Source organism: Pelobates fuscus, chromosome 3 (genome assembly GCF_036172605.1).
Source record: "Pelobates fuscus isolate aPelFus1 chromosome 3, aPelFus1.pri, whole genome shotgun sequence".
Taxonomy (NCBI): domain Eukaryota; kingdom Metazoa; phylum Chordata; class Amphibia; order Anura; family Pelobatidae; genus Pelobates; species Pelobates fuscus.
Window position 1 is genome coordinate 71,973,239 of NC_086319.1, and position 22,123 is coordinate 71,995,361.

A 22,123-nucleotide genomic window follows, 5' to 3' on the forward strand; every position below is an offset into this window, starting at 1 on the left:
CTGCTATTTCACCAGCATGTACTCGCAGCTCACCGGGCCTCAAAGATGGTCCTTGTGGGCCGCGAGTTTGACATGCTTGCTCTGCAGTGTGCTGCAGTGGTTGTGGTGCTTGGAGTGTTCGTTTAAATTGTGTCAATAGCACTTACATAACTCCAAACGTTGGGAGGTGTATCTGTATTACATGTACGGTAAGTATGAACACTTGTTGGAACACAGAGTGCATTCTAGGGAAATGGCAGTGCTCTAGAATTTTCTAAATGGAACCTTGAGCTACTAAAAGGGGAGTTTAAGTCTTTAGATATTCACTAGAAACTGCAATGGAATGTTCAATACGTCATTAAATCTCCCTAATACAGATTACTGAAAGTTGCTCAGTTTGTGTGGGAGGGAGCATCAAGTTTTAGTTTAAAGTTGAATTATTCCTGCCTGCACTGTTTGGGTGCCAATGTATCCTACTGTCACATCAGTCTGTTTTCTTATCCCTATACCTTTGTGTTAGTCTTTATAGCAGTCCTATATTGTCAATCATTAAGGTCTGTTCAGGAAGTGGGGGTCTGTCTGCAAGGCGCTGTTCCTGCAATATAAGGTCATCAGACTCAACAGATGTGGCTAAATTTAAGGGGCACATTAAGCATTGTAACCCTTACAGGCATTAGTCTCCCTGATTCAGTTTTGCATTAACTGAGTCCCAGCTGAGAGAGACCCCTGGCATTAACAATGCTGGTGACACTTTGCACCACAGAAAGCGATGAAACCCTAAAAAGTCTCCAATTCACTTGCATGCCCCCAGCCTGACCAATCCACAAAGGAGTGATCAGCATTGGACTTGGCATAGAACACTGTTGCTCCCCACTATGTGATGAGAGAGGATAATGAGTGATGTTGTAACATGTGCCCCTCTGGCTGTGAATGGGGTAATCATTCTAGGGCATCTCATAGTCTTCTGACTACAATGGGGTTTTCCCATTTGAAGGAGGCAATTAATACAGGGCAAGGAGACTGGACATCTCATAGTCATCTAACTATGAATGTGTTAATCCATTTCCATTTATCCACTCGTTAGGGACCTAACTTGTTTGTAATGGCCGCCAGGATTTTATTATTAGTATTATTATTATTTTTTATTTTTTATTTTTTTTAAATGTAGAGAGACACAAGACTTTCTGTAGTTACATGCTGTGATAAAGAACTATAAATAAAGTATAATCATTACCTTCAAGCATTTTCATGCAAAAACTGCCTTTTCAGAAAAAAGTCAGTGTTTACAATGTCCCTATGGATACCTCCTGTGGCCACTCCTCAGATGGCCACTGGAGGTGCTTCCTGGGGCAGTGCTGCACAGTAGGCAGCACTGCCGCTCAGCGTCTCCACGCTCTGACCCCATCCCTCCTCCTTGACGATTTCAGCCAATCCAATGCATTCCCAATGGGATGTCACCAAGGAGGCGGATTGAAGGCGGGGCAGTTTAAATGGTGGATTAAACGCTATAGGTTCAGGAATACATGTTTGTGTTCCTGACCCTAAAGTGTTTTTTTAATTTTAGCAGAGCCTATTCGTAAATAAACATGAATATTACTACATAATTAGAAGTAAAGAAGAGATGGGTGGTGAAATAACCAAATAAAAGTGTATAAAACACCCCTAAATAAGTACTGTAACGTGTTTGCTTCATATAAATGTATTGTGTGGAAATGTTATTTTCTGTGCCTTCTTTCGTTTTCTTCGTTTTGCACTGATTTTGGATGAAGAATGTGGAAACAGATTTGTGGTGAAGATAAGACTGTGGTTTAAGTAGAATAAAGATAAACCTACTTTATCTCATTTCAGCGTACATTGATAGACTATATTCATGCGGTTGTTCCTTTTTTTTTTGCATAATTTTATTTGTATCCTTTGAAAAAATTAATGTGAAAAAGTTTTATTTATTTTTCATTTAATTATTTTTTTTGCAGTGCATTTCAAGTTAACAGACATGCGCGAGGTACCCCAAAGGCATTCCTCGTGCTTTTGCGGAAACAATTGTAACAATGGGGTATACTTAGATACTTGCACAAATTTTATATTTGAGTGGTAGGAATAGCATGTTTCAACATTATAGGGAGATATGTTAGTTTGTACTAAACATGAAAAACATCCTATTGTGATATGTAGTTAGCAGAGTAGCAGGCTATGATTCAGTGGTAGTGTGTGAATGTAAAAACTGGGCTAGTCATGTGTTTGGCATTAGGTGGCGTGCTTGAGGTGGAGGTTGCGTGGCATTGCATTTTCAGGATAAAACATTTATCCTGTACCAAACAGGTGATTCCCGTAGTGGTGTGTCTCATGTGGGAGTGAACCTCCCTCGCCTGACTATGTAAGTCGCCTGAAGCCTGATGTGGCAACCTTAAATTAGGGAAAAGCATATGAGCAGGCTACGTTATGTGTAAAAGTCCCCGCCAGTTGCATGCTGTCTAGGGGCAAGCTAGTGGGTATGTGAAAACATATTAATATCAAGCATAGATTAGGAGTACTTGCAGCTAGCAAAAACATTAGAGCTATACGTATAACGAGAGTTCTGTGGAGATCGCCCGTCTCTGCTTAGATAGCTGCAGAAGGGATTAGGCAGAGAGAGTCAGTAGTGCCCCGAGAGTCTGTACTGTTCTGCTGCTCAGGAGCCCCCTTCGGTGCTTGGAAGTGGAGTCTAGGCCTCTGTGTGTAGATTCATCAGTGCTCACCCGATGCCTGCTCTGCTGAGCTGCTGGCGCTGTGTGTGAGTCTCTCGGGTGCTGGAATCATCCGCGTGGCAAGGTTGGTGCCCCCTCGGGGTTCCTTCTCCGGTGGGTCATGGTTGGATTCTTTGGCCGGTTCCGCCCGTCGTTGAGCAGTCTTGCTGCGTTACAGTAGGCTTTGTGAGGTCTCAAGTGCGGGGAGGCGTCTTGTTGGTCGAGGTTCGAAGGAACCGCTGGGTGGTAGGCAGGTCGGATGTACTGACGGGTTCTGTTTTGGAGCAGCTCTCCCATCCGCTTTATTGGATGCTAGCGGTTGCGTTGCCGGGTGGATTCTCTTGGGGCTCGTGGCAGGGTCCCATAGTGTCGGCGCCGGTTCGCAGGACGGATCCAGGGGGCCACTGTTCTCACTGCTTGACGTGAAAAGGTTTTTGGAAAAATAAAAGTTAATAGAGAATAGTATTGGTAATTCAGTTGTACCGACTTAAGTTTTACCAGTATTTCATAATGATTCTAAAAAAAAAAAATCCTATTTTTAAACCGATATAATTTCTATCCATATAGCGGCAAACGAAAATACCTAGACTCTCTTTGAAATGTTTTAAAAAGACCTAGAAAAATTTGTGCAAAGTGCTTTGGGCATGCCTTACAGATTTACACAGTTGGAAGACCTCATCTGGCAATAACCTGACAGGTAGAGAAGAGAGGGAGTCCATCAATGTGATTCATGCAGAACAAGCTCCGGTGTCGGGTTTTTCTCTCCTGCTGCTGCAAAATAATGCCCTGTTTCTGTCATTAGTCGACTGGTCTAAAACTGAGATCAGTGTATCAGTGAGTGGGGGAGGCTAAATTAACTCCCTTAGCTGAGAGGCGTGATCAACAATATAATCTGACAACGTTTATAGTAAGTTTAGAAATGTTTATTTTATACTTTTCAAGGTTTTTCTTTCTTTATTTTGCTTTAAAAGTGCTATATTTTTTTGTTTTTTTTAAATTCTTTATTTTTGTAGTGCATGGTTTAGTTAACAAGCTCACAGTGACATTTTCAAGTGAAAAAAAAAATCAATACAATGAGGTTGAGATCAAGTTTGTCGTGAAATGTCAGCAGTACAGCACTTTTTTTTTATAACATGAAAGAACAATGATGGAAACTATACAGTGCGTATGAGTAATAATAAAACCAGTTTCGTTATAGCGATTACATATCGTAGGCACTGATACTGATTTCCACCAATAATAACAAGCTTAGTCAAATACATATATGGTAAGGTGAAGGTGAAGTGACCCCTAGGTCTCATAGCAGTGCTTATTTCTGCATCGCTTTTGCTTGGGGTTAAAGGTACTTGCATGTCTGAGCCTTGGGTTGTAGGTAGCTTGTTAGTGGGGAGAGGTGTCTAAACATTCACATCAGCTAATATTCCTAAGAGAGTATAGCGTTAGTCTGGCATATAGGAGTTGCTAGCTTTTACGGAGAGGATAGCTATTGCATAGTGGAGCGGGGAATCGCACCGCCAAACGATAGGATCGTGCTAAAACAGGTGTGGATATCATGTTAATTGCTGGCACATAACAATCATAGGGTCATATTAATTATGGGCACCTATTAGTCATTGGTACATATCTATTCTGGGTACATATTAATCAACCATTGGTACATGTCTCACTGGAGGTTGCTCTCTGCATCTTAGTTTGAATTGTCCTGATTGTCTCTGGACTCTGCTCGCATTGCGAGCGACTGCTCTCAGCGCCATTCAGCCGATCCCTCTTGCGGGCGATGCTGGGGGCGTCTCGGCGTGGCATCCTCTGTGCAGTACAGGTGTCAGTTGTTGATTATCAGGTCCCCTCGTCCCGTTTAGTGCGGGAATCACTGCCCAGTGTCCCTGTGCTGCTCCTCCATGCTTGGTTGGGCTGTGTGCCTTCTGGAACTCCGTTTTCTTGGAGCCCCTCCTGGTGTGTGGACGGTGGGACTGATTGTGGTCCTGTCGGGGTCCCTGCCCTGAAGGAGGTTTGTTGCTCCGGACAGTTGCTTGAGACATCTGTTTGCTGCGCAGGGTTGGGCGGCAGCGTTGGTCCTGTGTGCGCTGGGTCTGGTTCGCAGCGGCCATTTTATAAACCTCCTCGTGGGTGCTTTGAGGAGCAGCTGCCTTGTAGTTTCTCAGCATTTTGTTGTGTGCGCCGTTCAAGCTTGTGCCAGAAAGCTTCAAAGATTGCTTCTAGCTTTGCTGAGTAATCTGCTTGTTCAGAGTGGTCATCGGCTGGTTTCTCCGCCCTCTCCTCGGGTTGTTTGGACTCAGCTCTGACGGCAGTCCCAGGGGTACTGCGAGTCTGTTGTGTTGCAGGCTGTGTTGTGGGGGTAATTGTCCCCAGCGAGGACCGGGATATCCCCCACCGGTCCATAGGGAGGGGTAGCAGGGCTATGCTGAATTCTTGTGGGTGAGCATGTCCCACGACGGGGGATCGTCCGCCTCCCCCAGACGCTAGGCCCCGCTCCAGGTTATGCTGAAATGGCCGGCCCAGGCACTCTCGTGAGGTACCGAGTCAAGACAGGCATCCTCCCGTTTCTCGATTGGTCCTGCATCGCACCCTGGGCACCGTGAGCCGCTGTCGGTAATATTTTGGTCGGAAAAAGCTTAATTATGCCTGCTGGTGCTGGAGCTCTCACTAAGTGCGACGGCCATCTTGGCTGTCAGGCCTCCCCGCCCCTCGTTTGTGTTTTTTTTAAAAAGCGTCTTGTTAAAGATATTTAAGTATTTAGAAAAGGGATGTGATAAACAAAGATGGAGAAGGATGAAATCGCCAAAAAAATAGGAAAATAGATAAAATGGGTCTTCTTATACATAATAAAAATAAACATAGAAATAACATGAAATAAACAGAAAATACTATAGCAAATATAATTTTGCTTTTATAACTCAATATAATGCCCATGCTGAAAAGATTAAAAAAGTTCTAAAATAACATTGGTCTCTTATATAAAAAAAAAAAAGAATTGCCTGGGAAAAATAATACCAGCAAAGGACTATTTGTAAATGTCATACTACTTGTAAGTATCAAAGTGGGAAAACAAGTTTAATATAATATAGAATATAAAATGTATGCATTGCTGTAGTACCTACGCGATTTATTTATTTCAGTGTGGTTGCCGGGGAGCACAGTATGTAGGGCAAACTTCCTGTAGACTACATATTAGACTATTGGAACATTTTAATAACATACTAAGTAAAGTAACATAAATAAACATAGTGTGCCACATAGTGTGTGTTTCTTGTTCTTTTAATGTAAATCTTTTTTAAAGTTATAGGAATCGACACAGCCGTGCAATCTCATGGGACCCCAGAGGGATCAAGGACCCTGCAACTGTTCTTTGGAATGAGCAGAAAGGAGTGGTATTTCTTCTGCTCAGACCACACTGCCAATGCCGCAGGCACTCCAGGTTGCGCCGGCCTTGAGTGTAGTACCTGCTGTGGCATCGCCACAGTCACATAGACAAAGGTCCATGCAGTTCATGCAGGTCTCTTCAAGATGTAGCCACATGACATCTGAGGCAGGAAGGGAGCCATGGCCATGCCACAGGGGTAACGGAGAATAAGAAGAATAGTTTCATGGACTAGAAGGCTGTCCGTCACCATTGGTGGGTGTTGTAATGAGGTAATTGGTGAAAGCCAGCCCAGTACCAAGTGAGTCAACAAATACAGTGAGGGAAAAAGGTATTTGATCCTTTGCTGATTTTGAACGTTTCCCCACTGACAAAGAAATTATCAGTCTATAATTTAAATGGTAGGTGTATTTTAACAGTGAGAGGCAGAATAACCAAAAATAAATCCAGAAAAATGCAAGTCAAAAAAGTTATAAATTGATTTGCATGTCAATGAGGGAAATAAGTATTTGATCCTCTATCAATCAGCAAGATTTTTGGCTCCCAGATGTCTTTTATAAGGTAACAAGCTGAGATTAGGAGCACTCTCTTAAAGGGAGTGCTCCTAATCACAGCTCGTTACCTGTATAAAAGACAGCTGCCCACAGAAGCAATCAATCAGATTCCAAACTCTCCACCATGGCCAAGACCAAACAGCTGTCCAAGGATGTCAGGGACAAGATTGTAGACCTACACAAGGCTGGAATGGGCTACAAGACCATCGCCAGGCAACTTGGTGAGAAGGTGACAACAGTTGGTGTGACTATTTGCAAATTAAAGAAACTGTCAGTCTCCCTCGTTCTGGTGGTCCATGCAAGTTCTCTCCTCGTGGAATCAACCCAGAACTACACGGGAGGATCATGTTAATGATCTCAAGGCAGCTGTGAAAGAATGAAATTCTGCAGCGCCCGTAAGGTCCCCCAAGAAAGCACATGTACAGGCCTGTCTGAAGTTTGCCTACTGAACATGTGAATGATTCAGAGGAGAACTGGGTGTTGTGGTCAGATGAGACCAAAATCGAGCTCTTTAGCATCAACTCAACTTGCCGTGTTTGGAGGAGGAGGAATGCTGCCTATGACCCCAAGAACACCATCCCCACTGTCAAACATGGAGGTGGAAACATTTTGCTTTGGGGGTGGTTTTCTGCTAAGGGGACAGGACCACTGCACCGCATCAAAGGGACGATGGACGGGGCAATGTACCGCAAAATCTTGGGTGAGAACATCCTTCCCTCAGCCAAGGCAACAAAGGAGTGGCTCAAGAATAAGCACATTAAAGGACCACTATAGGCACCCAGACGACTTCAGCTTAATGACGTGGTCTGGGTGCCAGGTACATCTAGGGTTAACCCTGCCTGCTGTAAACATAGCAGTTTCAGAGAAACTGCTATGTTTACATTAGGGTTAATCCACCCTCTAGTGGCTGTCTCATTGACAGCCGCTAGAGGCGCTTCCGCGCTTCTCACTGTGATTTTCACTGTGAGAAGACGCCAGCGTTCATAGGAAAGCATTGAGAATGCATGCGCATTCAGCGGATGACGTCGGAAAGAGGAGGAGAGGCCCCAGCACCGAGGGAGCCCGGCGCTGGAGAAAGGTAAGTGTTTAACCCCTTTCTACCCCTAGAGCCTGGCGGCAGTGGGACCCTGAGGGTGGGGGGACCTATTAACACTATAGTGCCAGGAAAACAAGTTTGTTTTCCTGGCACTATAGTGGTCCTTTAAGGTCCTGGAGTGGCCTAGCCAGTCTTCAGACCATAATCCCATATAAAATCTGTGGAGGGAGCTGAAGGTTCGAGTTGCCAAATGTCAGCCTCAAAACCTTAATGACTTGGAGAGGATCTGCAAGTGGAGTGGGACAAAATCCCTCCTGAGATGTGTGCAAACCTGGTGGCCAACTACATGAAACGTCTGACCTCTGTGATTGCCAACAAGGGTTTTGCCACCAAGTACTAAGTCGAAGGGGTCAAATACTTATTTCACTCATTGACATGCAAATCAATTTATAACTTTTTTGACATGCGTTTTTCTTTTGTTTTTTATTTTTTTTATTCTGTCTCTCACTGTAAAACTACATCTACATTAAAATTATAGACTGATCTTTTCTTTGTCAGTTGGCAAACCTTCAAAATCAGCAGGAGATCACCTTCAAAATCAGCAGGGGATAAAATACTTTTTCCCCTCACTGTAACTTTTATTTATTATTCATTACTGTAGTGGGTTGAAGGGAATGGATTGGGTCCTGGTTCAGAGACAGTGGGGGGAACTGGGGGGAGAATAAGTGTCACTACTGCTGTATGTGTGTGTCAGCGTTAAATGTATCTCTGTATGGGTGTGTGTGTGTGTGTATGTATGTGTCAGTATATCTGTGTGTGTGTGTGGCAGTGTATAAGCATATGTGTATACATTCCAACATTGAAACACCAGCACTGCACAGAAAGACACCCCTGCATTCAGACTCCAACACTACACACATTCAAACACACAGACACTTCTCACAAATACAACCCAGTAAGGATGAACAAATGGTAGATCCCCAGCTGGCAAAGCATTGTGGGAGTTGTGCAACAGTTTAGTATCTACATTTTGGATTTGCATTAGAGAGAGTACCAAAAACATTATTGTACCAGGGCCATCTTTACATTACTGAAAAGACTGGGTACCAAACAATTGGTAATAGACTGCAACTTATTTAAAAAGTAGCCCAATGGATTTATATTTTGGGGACTTTAAAAAAATATGTTAAATCTGAATATTGGTCTTGGTGATGGGTCTCCTGATTTATGTTATATGATTTATTCCAATGGTTTGAATATCTATTTTATATATATATATAGATATGCATATATACATATGCAGTTGTGCTCAAAAGTGTGCATACACTTGGATAATTGGTAATATATGTATCAATTTTAAAGAAAACACGAGTGAACAGGCAAAACAGATTTCTTTGATTTTTTATGGAATTCATATTCAACTGTAGGTTATAACCGAATGGCACAATCATAAAACAAAACATGGCAAAAAAAAATAAAAAATGAAATGACGCCTGTTCAAAAGTCTACATACCCTTAGCTCTTACTACTGTGTATTGCCACCCAGTTAGCATCAATGACAGCATACAGTCTTTTGTAATAGTGGTCCATGAGGCCCCTAAATCTTGCAGGTGGTATAGCTGCCCATTTGTCTTGGCAAAATGCCTCCAGGCCATGCAAAGTCTTTGGTCGTCTTGCATGAGCAGCACGTTTGAGATCTCCCCAGAGTGGCTTGATGATATTAAGGTCAGGAGACTGTGATGGCCACTCCAGAACCTTCTTCTTTTTCTGCTGTAACCACTGGAGGGTCAACTTGGCTTTTTCTTTAGAGTCATTGTCACGCTGGAAAATCCAAGAGCATCCCATGGGCAGGCTTTGCGCAGAAGAATGCAAATTGTGTGCCAGTATTTTCTGATAGGATGCTGCATTCATCTTGCCATCAATTTTCACAAGATTCCCCGTACCTTTAGCGCTCACACAGCCCCAAAACACCAGTGAGTTACCATAGTGGGGACGGCATTCTTTTTACTATAGGCCTTGTTGACCCCTCTCCAAACATAGTTCTTATGGTTGTGACCATAAAACTCTCTTTTGGTATCGTCACTCCAAATTACAGTGTGTCAGAAACTCGTGTCATGGTGTTTTTGGGATATTGTAACCCGGCTTTTTTTTGGCATTGGTGCAGTAAAGGCTTCTTTCTGGCAACTCGACCATGCAGCTCATATTTGTTCAAGTATCGTCGCATTGTACTCCTTGAAACAACCACACCATCTTTTTCAGAGCAGCCTGTATTTCTCCTGAGGTGACCTGTGGGTTTTTCTTTGTATCCTGAACAATTCTTCTGGTAGTTATGGCTAAAATCTTTCTTGGTCTACCTGACCTTGGCTTGGTATCAAGAGTTCCCCGAATTTTCCACTTCTTAATAAGGGATTGAACAGTACTGACTGGCATTTTCAAGGCTTTGGATGTCTTTTTATATCCTTTATAAAGTTCTGTTACCTTGTTAGGCAGGTCTTTTGACAGTTCTTTTCTCAGTATCTAGCCTGCTTAGTGCATCCTATCTATATACAGATATTAACTGCAATTTAAAAAGCCACCGGTGTGGGAAATTAACCTTTATTTGCTATTTTAACCTGTGTGTGTCACCTTGTGTGTCTGTAACAAAGCCAAACATTCAAGGGTATGTATGTATGACATCCACTAGCGGTGGATTTAAAACTGTAATGTAAATATTGCAGTTTCCAAAAAAATTTAATGTTTTACATTGCAGGGTTAAAAGGACGGGACCTCTGTAGTGTTCCTTCAAGTTTTTATAGTGTATTGCAGTAACCAATAATTTCTCCAAAGCAGAACTGTAACAATAGGCATTTCCAAAGTGCCTTTGCCACTAGACCCAAATATAAAAATTAGCCTGCTGCCCAGTGGCATAGCTACCACGGTCGCAGCGGTTGCAGCTTTGACCGGGCCTGTCACTCCATGCATGGACCTAGCTGCCCTGTCGACCTTTGTGACCGGTAGGCCAGCATAACTTCAGGACTGCTGCACCGCCAAGGGGCGGAGTCTCCGGTCAACTGGCAGAATGGAAGAGCACAGCACAATTTTCTGTATCCTCTAACTGGTCTGACAGGAAGTGCACGCAGTGAGCACTTCCTGTCAGAGACAGGAGATCCTCCACCACGGTAAAGGTCAGCAGGCATAGGAGGGGAACGTGAGAGACACATCAAGGGGCTGGGGGAAAATGAGACACATAAAGTGGCTTGGGGGGAGAAGGAGACACATGGAGGAGCTGGGATGGGGGAATAAAATGCATGGAAGTGCTGGGGGGAGAATGAGACAAATGGAGACGTTGGGGAAATGAGACACCTGGGGGTAAAGAATTAGACACACGCAGGGTCTGGATTGGAGAATGAGACACATGGGAAGGGGGGGGGGGGGGCAAGGGCAATTTTTGCATCGGGGCCCGGTCGGTGGTTTCTAGTTATGCCTCTTCTGCTGCCCTTTGGCTGTAATAGTTTAATAGTCTCAATAACTATAAAATGTAGTTACTCCATATACACCACATTGTGGATTATAACGCAGACATCTTCTCTCCATTGACTCTGTTAATCTAGTGATATTATGTCTATATCGTTAGTACTACTGCATATTTAAGTAAGTATTCCTGAGTATATGATAGAAGACCTTTTTTTGCTTCATAGGTTCCCTCATGATATTTTTACATATGTTGTTTCCTGCAGATGCATACCTACAGCGTGATCCTGACCACAAAGCGTCTGTCACTCACCAACGTTTGTAGCTGCTTAGCGTGAGAACTGTCATGATTACGCAAAATATATGAAGCGAAATTATAACCTTATTATGATTTGAAATTCATACAGCATGGCATGGTGGTTAGTACTAGATTGTTGTATGAATAAAGAAAGAAAGAAACTATATGTATACCAATCGGGTATTTTTAGCCTCTATTCTTTAATGCACTTTTTGGTTCTGGTTTGGAGTAACTCTAGGTGGCTGCAATGACAATACAGAGGGTCAGACCCAAGCTTGGAGTACAGACTCCAAGTGTTGCATTGTTCATGCCTACTCTGAGCCACCAGGTTCCACCAAGAGCTCCTTCACCAACCTTGTACCTCAACACTGCTCACTTCATAGCCTGAGCTTTCTATGGCTTTCTTCTGGCCACTCTGCCATAAATCCGAACTCTATGTAGCGTATGGCTTATTGTTGTACTATGTACAGATACTCCAGTCTCTTCTGTGGAACTCTGAAGCTCCTCCAGTGTTACCTTAGGTCTCTGTGCTGCCTCTCTGATTAATGCCCTCCTTGCCCGGTCGGTGAGTTTTGGTGGGCAGCCGTCTCTTGGCAGGTTTGCTGTTGTGCCATGTTCTTTCCATTTGGTTATGATAGATTTGATGGTGCTCCTGGGAATCATCAAAGATTTGGATATTTTTATAACCCTGACTTGTACTTCTCAACAACATTGTCCCTTACTTGTTTGGAGAGTTCCTTGGTCTTCTTGGCAGTGTTTGGTTAGTGGTGCCTCTTGCTTAGGTGTTGCAGCCTCTGGGGCCTTTCAAAAAAGGTGTGTATATGTAATGACAGATCATGTGACACTTAGATTGCACACAGGTGCACATCATTTCACTAATTATGTGACTTCAGAAGGTAATTGGTTGCACCAGAGCTTTGTATGGGCTTCAAAACAAAGGGGGTGAATACAGACGCACATGCCAATTTTTTGTTTTCTATTTCTAAAAAAAAAGTTTTAGGTATACATTTTTCTCATTTCACTTCACCAACTTAGACTATTGTATTCTGATCCATCACATAATATTCAGATTAATAAAACATTGAACTTTAGGCTGTAATGTAACAAAATAGGTATACAGTCAAGGGGGGTGAATACTTTTGCAAGGCATTGTATCACTGACCACCAATCCCCCCCAGCACACAGCTGACACCCTGCGAACTCCCATACAGTCCTGGCTGAATGTGGGCTGAGCATGCACGCACTCTCTCCAGTACCAGGCACTCAGAGTTGAGTGATCTCCTGACACCCAGCACTGGACCCGCGAGAGGAGACCCGTCAGCCACGCTCCTCCACCGCCTGCCCGAGCACCCCTGACAGCTCCAAGGGACCGCTCCCACCCGCTGACCTCTCCCGTCTCGTCGCAACTCCCAGCAAGCCGGCTCCAAACTCCGCTGGAAGTAGACACCTTTCTTTGGAGAATGCTTTGGCTTTTGCCACATGGAAGAACGCTTAATACTGTTGTGACGTCATAGTGAAATTGCCTATACCTAATAAACAGTGCTTTCTATTAATTTTATTAATTTTATTTACATTTCGGGAGTGAAATGTTCCTTTAAAGGTAATGATTAGATTTATAGCAAAAACTAGACTTGTGGACAATTCTTTTCACCTGGGACAAATGAATCAAATGCCTCTCGAATCGATATTTCTGGGATTTACATTTCAGATAGATTCATTTGGACGTACATTAACAGGAATTTGATTTATTTCATCAAAGTTGAAAAGGATTTGTGCAGACGTTTGGCAAAAACTCTGCTACAATGGTTGAATTGATGTTTAGTCTGCTTCTGCAAAATCCACTGGTCGGGGACCCAACAAACTTGAAGAATACATTCTAATGATACTTTGCTGTCCGTTACAGGGTTAACCTCCGTCTGGGTCTTCTATGTCTCTAAAACCTTCACATTCAGCTCTTGCACATTCTTTGTCTCCAAACTGAATAAAGATTTACCCAGACGTACTTTAACTGCCGGCTTATTCTCAGTGTTTGCCAATCACAGACATTACACAGTTCATTTGGAACCTATCCAATATTATCTAAATTTTGAATTGTGCAAGATAAAAAGGATGTTCTATCAATGGATGGACTGACTGATGTAAAATAGCGGCTGCTGCTCGGGAGTGTGACTCCCACTAATCTCGAGTAGACCAGGGCTTTACATGTCCTAGTGCCGCCCTTAGGTTAAGATAACCCTAACCCTAAGCACTATGTTTCGAAAGGTCAAGTAATATAAAAGATACATAATGATGATACAAGTACTGGGTGATTTATTGCCATTTAGGAGTTCTAAAGACATCCATAATACACTCAACCTTTACTTTATTGTAATGTCCACAGGATCCTTCTATGGCATTATTAGAATTATTTACACATAATGCACACTTTACCATTGCGTCTGAGTCCTCACACATACAATATATATACATATATATAGAGAGACAGAGCTTGTTTGCGTGTTTTGGGAATAATTGCCAAGGGATTAAAGGACCACTCTAGGCACCCAGACCACTTCAGCTTAATGAAGTGGTCTGGGTGCCAGGTCCTTCTAGGATTAACCCATTTTTTCATAAACATAGCAGTTTCAGAGAAACTGCTATGTTTGTGAATGGGTTAAGCCTTCCCCTATTTCCTCTAGTGGCTGTCTCATTGACAGCCGCTAGAGGCGCTTGCGTGATTCTCACTGTGATTTTCACAGTGAGAGCACGCAAGCGTCCATAGGAAAGCATTATGAATGCTTTCCTATGTGACCGGCTGAATGCGCGCGCAGCTCGTGCCGCGCGTGCGCATTCAGCCGACGGGGAGGAGAAGAGGAGGATCGGAGGAGGAGAGCTCTCCGTCCACCGCTGGAAAAAGGTACGTTTGAAAACCTTTCCCCTTTCCAGAGCCCGGCGGGAGTGGGTCCCTGAGGGTGGGGGCACCCTCAGGTCACTCTAGTGCCAGGAAAACGAGTATGTTTTCCTGGCACTAGAGTGGTTCTTTAATATTATTTTTTTTAATAATAATTTTATTTTGAATTGCTATTAGCAAACATTTCAAAGTAGACTGATTTCCGTTTGTCTTTTTGTAGCAGTTTAATTTACTCTGAGATATGGTGGGTGGAAACAGGATACTGGAATTTCGGTTGTGCAATCTGTGATTTCCCCCCCCCCTCTCGTTCTTGAGCTAATACATCTTATGACTGTATTACATCACCTTTTCACTTCTCAAGATTTCTTTATCGCCTGTATATATATTTTTGTACAGTATATATTTACTGTTATTTCAGCCTTTGACTACCAGAGTTGCACAGTTAGGACATATCTACCAATATTGGAATATAGGACAGGGGTCGGGTTCACCACATCGGGCTTTGGTTCTAAAATACTCATCTAATGACTCAACGCTTTTACTTTGCAGAGCAAGTGCGTATAATGTTCTACCCTTTAGATTGTAAGCTCACGGGCCATCTAGCCAAGCACTTTGTATAAAAGAGCTCCAATGGCTAGATATCTGCTTACGGGCTCTCTCTACCTCTTGTATTAGTCTGTGTATATTGTACGTTTCTCCACTAATTGTACAGCGCTGCGGAGTCTGCTTTATAAATAGCAGTAATAAATAAATAAATAATACAGCACTTTCCTTAGATACATTACGGCAGTGAATAAAACCTGCATAACAGGACAGAAACCCCAAAATGGGACTGTCCTGCTGTTACTGGGACTGCTGGCAGATATTAATTAGGGTGTTTGCCTGTATAAGTTATCTGGTTTTTAAAAGGTTTTGGATGGAGAAGAGTCATTTCTCAATACCTGAAACTTGAGGTTTCCTGCATCACTTTGAGACAACTGCCTCATTCAACAGCTTTATCTTTGAATGGGACAGTTACCTCACTAAGTCAGTAGGCTGAAGAAAACAGGTCAATATGATTGTTTTTATGCAAAGTGTGAGGATGTTCCTATAGACTGTAAACTCGTTTGAGCAGGGCCCTCTTCATCCTATTGTTCCTGTAAGTTTTTGTAATTGTCTCATTTATTGTTAAATCTCCCCCTTTGATAATATTGTACAGCGCTATGGAATATGCTGGCGCTATATAAATACCAGTGATAATAATAATAATGTAATTTCATTTCAGAGTAAAACAATGTTGGGGAGCAGGAAGTGCCTCTAGTCTCTGTCTGGAAGACAGCCATTAGAGTTGGACTTAACCCTGTTACAGTTTCTTTAAAACAGCAATGTTTTACATTGGAGGGTTAAATGGACAGGGGCACTGCACTTAGACCACTTCAATTAGATAAAGTGGTGTGGGTGTCTATAATGTCCTTTTAATTGCTACTAGTGAGTCACCTAATTTGTTTTCTTTCGAAGAGCCTGCCCCTTGCCACCCCTGCCCCCAATTGCACTCCTAAAATTAAAGTGTCCCTCTTGAAAACATTTGAAATGTTGGGAGGTATGTATTTTGCATTACAAAAAAAAAAAAACATATCCCTTTCTTCTATCATTGTTGCACTGTCTTTAAACACATTATTTAGCTACAAAATAAGTAAATTTAAAGAAAGAAGAAAATTGTGATGCAATTTATTATGGCCACCTCCACACTGGAAAATAGAATTTCAACTGAGTAAGCTAAACTTTCTGCGTAAAAGGCCAGGCCTATTGACTCGTCACAATGCATATATACCAAAAAGTAGTTAAAAAAAAAAACCCCAAAAACATGCTTGATCTGAAATAATTACCGTACATCTATCTGCCTTACTGAATTAAAATGATTGGATTTAAAAAAAAAATTTTTTAGGTTATGGTAACAGTTTTAACATCTGTTTTCATAAACTCCTGTCTCATGTACTGAAAAATATCTGATCTGCTAATTTGTGTAGTGAATTTATTGGGTGCTACCACAAACCACAACAAAATTCATTAAAATGTCCGTATTTGTTTTCTAGCGACACGGGCACAACTCCTCCTGAAAGTGGTGTATTTGGATTCATGATAAGTGTGACGGCTGTATTAGGTAGGTGCATTCAGATCAGCATTACACAGATCCCTGTTGCTTTGTGGTTATTCTCTATGGTAATTTGCATAAAACTATGTCTGCTATTTACTGCTCTAGTCTGTATCATATAAGTCAAATTTTACTTTGCTTTGTAGTTTGTTCACTAACTGAAATTCTAATTCTAGGCAAAATGGCCATTATTCCAACTGAGCTAGACAGGTTTTCAAAACAACAAAAAAGATGTGCTAATTAATTTGACATAGTTACATAGCTGAAAAGAGACTTGCGTCCATCAAGGTCATCCTTCCTCACATATGTTTTTGCTGTTGATCCAAAAGAAGGCAAAAAATCTAGTCTGAAGCGCTTCCAATTTTGCAACAAACTAGGAAACAAATCCTTCTTGATCCGAACATAGCAGTCAGAGGTCTCCTTGGATCAAGCAGCTATTACCCCACTAATTAGAATTTCTATCCCTGTATGTTATGTTTTTGCAAGTATTTATCCAATTGCTGTTTAAACATCTGTATAGACTCTGACAAAACCACCTCTTCAGGCAGAGAATTCCATATCCTTATTGCTCTTAATGTAAAAAAACTTTTCTTTGCCTTAGATGAAATCTCCTTTCTTCCAGCCTAAATGCGTGACCTCGTGTCCTATGTATAGCCCTGTTTATGAATAGATTTCCAGATAAAGGTTTGTACTGGTCCCGAATATATTTGTATAATGTTATCATATCCCCTCTCAGGCGCCGTTTTTCCAAACTAAACAGATTTAAATTTTTTAACCTTTCTTCGTAACTAAAATGCTCCATTCCTTTTATCAATTTTGTAGCTCGTCTCTGCACTTTTTCTAGTGCCATGATATCTTTCTTTAGAACAGGTGCCCAAAATTGCACAGCATATTCTAGGTGTGGTCTTACCAGCGATTTATAAAGAGGCAAAATTATATTTTCATCTCGAGAATTTAAGCCCCTATTTATACATGACAAAACCTTACTGGCCTTAGCAACTGCAGCTTGACATTGCATTTTGCTGCCTTATTTGTTGTCTATAACAATTCCCAAATCCTTTTCGTGTGTGGTTATCCCCAGTTCACTACCATTTAGGGTATAAATTCCTCGTGCATTCTTAACCCTGAAGTGCATAACTTTGCATTTCTCTAAATTTCATGTGCCATTTTAGTGCCCAGTCCCCCAATCCATCCAAATCCCTCTGCAGCAAAGCAATATCCTGCTCACATTTTATTACTTTACAAAGTTTTGTGTCATCTGCAAACACTGATACATGGCTTTCAATGCCCATTTCAAGATCATTAAAAATATGTTAAATAGAAGCGGTCCCAAAACAGAACCCTGAGGGACACTACTTACCACTTTTGTCCAGCTTGACATTGTACCATTAATGACAACTCGTTGTACTCTATCCTTAAGCCAATGTTCTACCCAAGAACAAGAAGATTCATCTAGACCAATTTCTTTTAGTTTGAAGGCTAACCTATTGTGAGCAACCGTATCAAATGCCTTGGCAAAATCCAAGTACATCATATCCACTGCAACACCTACATACTTCTACTTACTTCTTCGTAGAATGCAATTAGGTTAGTTTGATATGACCTATGTTTCATAAAACCATGCTGATTATTGCTAATAACAAAGTTCTTCCCAATGAATTCCTGAATATTATCCCTTAATAGCCGTTCAAATATTTTCTCAGTCACAGAAGTTAATTTCATTATATACTTTTGAATCCAGGATTAAGGCCACTTCAACAATATTTTAATCTGTTAAAATATGGTTGAACCCCTCCACACACACATGGTGCAGACTATCTCTACAATAGTATCACCACCCCAAAAGTATCAACCTTTGAGGTGGAGCCAGTGATGTAATCTCGCCAGTGGCCCCTTTACCTCCGTTCCTCTGGCTTCTCAGGGCACAGGAGTTGGGAGGACATGTGTGTAATTGTGTGTGTGATTGCATGTCTTTGTATGTATTTGAGCATGTATTGTGTATCTATGTACGTGACTGTGTGTCAATTTCATCCTGTAAGGCTTATGATTAGTAATATAATAACAATATAGTTACCACCATCCAGAGGGAGGTGCTTAGAGAATAGGAAAGATGGGTGCTGCCTCAATAATTGTCCCATCCCACCCTAGGCTGGGGCCTAATCACCCTAGTGATAAATATGTCACTGTGCAAGAGAAGAAGACACCTAAAGAGAGGGTCCAGGAGACATGAATTAAACTAGTTAAGAACTCTTAATGGCCTCTAAGGAGCAATTAGTTTGTACAATGTAAAAAACAAAAGACTGGTCCATGCGAAGCCACATGTGACCAGGAACCTTTATTTTTTGAGATTGAGATTGAGATTACCTTGACACTTAACAGTGGGACAACGCCAGGGCACTGCAGGCACCATAACCACTTTCATTAAGATAAGTCGTTATGGTGCGTAGAGTGTCACTTTATAAAAACAAAATTGTCGTCCAAATATTAAAAAAGCTGAATTAAAAGTGTTTCCTCTGTTTAAGATGATGTTAATGGTTCATGTTTGAATTCCTTTTTCATACCATAGGTGCTGCTACAATGTACACACGATATTTGATACTACAGAAGCTAAATTCTGCATATGACCTGATGTGGCCGCATGCAAATTTAATATCTCTCATTATTGGGTTAATCGGCTGCCTTGGTATGTGGCTTGTTGCAGCTTTTCAGGTATGTAACCGGAAACTGTTGCTGTTTTTGTAATGAGGAGAACATTTTCATGTTGTTATTTGACAGAGTCCTCAGCAGAACCCACAAAATTGATTGTATGTCTAGGATCTCAATACACTGGAGTGTCTTCATTCACGTCTGTGATGTGCTGCACATTTCCGTGTGAATTTACCTGAACCGTGAAACATCTAAATCTCAAATAGCAGTTAACCAGTTCAGATAAACAGTCATGTTTACATTTGTCAGTTTTAGTGACTGTCAGTCAGAAAATCAATCAGTCGGACAGTCACTAGAGACACTTCCTCCTAGAATGTCTTCATTATTAGCAGTTCATTCTCCCTGTAGAGAAGCATTATCATGAATCTCTTTGAAAAATAATTCTATTGGTGCAGCTTGGCAACATGCATAGCAGGTCCCTCAATACTTCTCTGTTGAGAAGAATTGGATTGGCCCAACACCACCTAGTGAGGATCTCAGAAGAAGATGAATTGGCAGCGAGACTGGGACACTGCTGGATGAGAGGGGAATTTGTAAAAAGGGCCCCAGTGATCTAATGCCACCAGGAAAACCCTAATGTTATAAATGCTTTTTTATATTTATATTGTATAGATTTATAATTTAAAAAGACCCACAACGGTGACATCGCTGCTCGGTGGCTGTGGGCAGGGGCCTGGCAAAGGTGAATTTTACTTACCTGAACCAGTCCCTCGCGGGTAAAGTCATTGTCTTCCTGCTGCTCCTTTTCTGTTCCTGGAGCTTCAGCTGCCAAGAGCCGATGCCAGGCCTGTACTCGTGCACATGTGCAAGAGTAAAACATTGAGGTCTGTGGAGACTGCGGGATCCTCTTTAGAAAAAGCTTAATCTCTCTACCGCGTCACTAGTGGCTTGGTGGTAGCTCGATCTAGTTTTAAGTTTTGTCAGGTGTTGTCCCCAGTGGTGTATCCTGGTTTTGTGCTGCCCTAGGCTTAAATTAACCCCCCAGCCTCCTTACCTTTGGGAATGCTGGGTGGGGGAGGGGGGCGGGGGGGGGGGGGGGGTTCTCCCTCTCCCTGGGGTCTGCTGGGCGGTCAGTCGGGTGGCGCTCGCGATGAAGCACTTTCCCCTGAGCGCTCTGGTCAGCTCCCTCGTGCGCCGCAGAGTGATGCCGGGAGCCGGAATATGACGGCTGTATATTCTAAAAGAGAACATAAAACAGAAATAGTGTAATACAGTTAAGAGTTATATAGATGCGCTGTTAATCACAGAATGGAGGTGTTAAAATTGCTCAAAAGTTGCCTCCCTCGATGGTGATGGGGGGCTATCAACCCTCACCGCGGTCCAAGTATATTGCTTGAAAGCAGGACTCCAGGTGAAAGGTAAAAAAACAGGGGGGGACCTGTTAACTCTATAGTGCCAGAAAAGCGGCTTTGTTTTCCTGGCACTATAGGATCCCTTTAAAGCAGAAAAGTCCCTTTGACTGGGTTGGAATTTTAGTGACAGATACGCTTTAAGTATATTCTATCCCATCTTTGAATTGTTTACTTTAATGTTTTTGCCCTCTTGTATTTACAGGAAAATTTTATTTAAAAACAGATTGCAAATAAATCAAAATTACATCATTACAATACAATGTTGATATGAAATCTTTTTCTAGTAGTGAATCATTGTCAGTAGCTAGAAAGGAATATACACTACACGGGAGATTACTTTTGTGAATCGTAGTGATTTGAAAGTCGAATTGCAAAATTCAGGCCAAAATAACTGATTTGGAATAAAATCTCCGACCCAGCTGAGGTCACAAGCTAGTTATTTTAGCCCTGGTTTTTGAAATCTGGATTTCAGTTCCCAGCGCACTATTCGGAGTGGCCTTGTTCTGCTGCTCTAGACTCGAGTGACAGATGATGACATTTGGCACATGACTGCACCTAACCCCTTAAGGACACATGACATGGTCCTTAAGGGGTTAAACATCGGATGGGAAAACCCAACCATGGATGATTCCTGGAAAGAAATTTCGATTGACCGGTTAGGTTCTGCTTTCCTATGAAAGTTGTGGTCAGTCTTGCTAAACTAGATGATTGCACATTCATGACTTATCTCTAAACAATCTGTACATCACGAGTGTGCGTCCACCTGAATGTAAATTAACATTAGCACTTTCTGTTTGATGAGAACTCTTTATTTGTATTTTTTTCCCCGTGAAGTTTACCACATTATTATGATAGTTCTGCTTTTATTGATGGTTTAAAAAACCAGGAAGAGCATACTAACTTCTTGACCTAAACTAAGTAGACAGTGAGTCAAACAGCACAAACACAATACAGTTACAGGAAATGTGGGAAAGGCCGGATAGATTTACCATCCATGCACCATTAGACACAAAGTGGTTTATTCACTAAACAAGGAATTGTGGGAAATTTGCAAACTAGCCAAAAACTGGCACGCATGTGGATATAAAGATGGAATCCCTTTTAAGGATGGAGTAAGGGGAGCTTGAGAAGAGCTAAAGTGGAAACTTTCTCCAATTTGGCTCTTTTTGCTTAAATTTTACAGATCCCTAAGCAGTTCCCAGTTTCATAAATAATCACTATATTCCTTTTGAAATCCCAGTTTTTAACTCTCGGTTATTGTGCATATTAATAGCTCATTGTATTTTTTGACTTTACAGGCATGCAGATTGTTCTTTCATGCTTATAGCGTATTGCCTGTTATAATTAGCAATGCACGCTTATCTATCTAGTAATATCTCTCTTTTCTCTTCTAGGAAACATCAGTTTTAATTGTCCATGAGGCTGCAGCCCTTGTAACATTCTGTTTCGGAGTCCTGTATATTTTATCACAGTCCATCATTTCTTACAAGTCTTGCCCACAGTGGAACAAAAAGCTCATATGTCATATACGAATGGCAATATCTGTTGTGTCATTTATTGCGATTTTTCCCAGTATCCTTTTTGATGGGCAATATATCATTGGTTATGTCATCAATACACAATTG

At 41.8% G+C, this 22,123-nt stretch overlaps 1 protein-coding gene across 5 annotated transcripts in view; it reads left to right on the plus strand.

The window, feature by feature from the left end:
* DRAM1 (DNA damage regulated autophagy modulator 1) overlaps nt 1-22,123 on the plus strand; it is a 47,785-nt gene that overhangs the window by 20,213 nt on the left and 5,449 nt on the right. For 3 of the 5 annotated variants that reach the window (XM_063447199.1, XM_063447200.1, XM_063447196.1), the window contains exons 2-4: nt 16,382-16,449; nt 19,007-19,149; nt 21,893-22,070. In XM_063447199.1, the coding sequence (XP_063303269.1) occupies nt 16,425-16,449; nt 19,007-19,149; nt 21,893-22,070 (346 nt within the window). In that variant the 5' untranslated portion in view covers nt 16,382-16,424. Of the gene's footprint in view, nt 1-14,715; nt 14,864-15,218; nt 15,448-16,381; nt 16,450-19,006; nt 19,150-21,892; nt 22,071-22,123 lie in introns of those variants that run through there. The other 2 variants (XM_063447197.1, XM_063447198.1) reach the window with 2 other exon arrangements.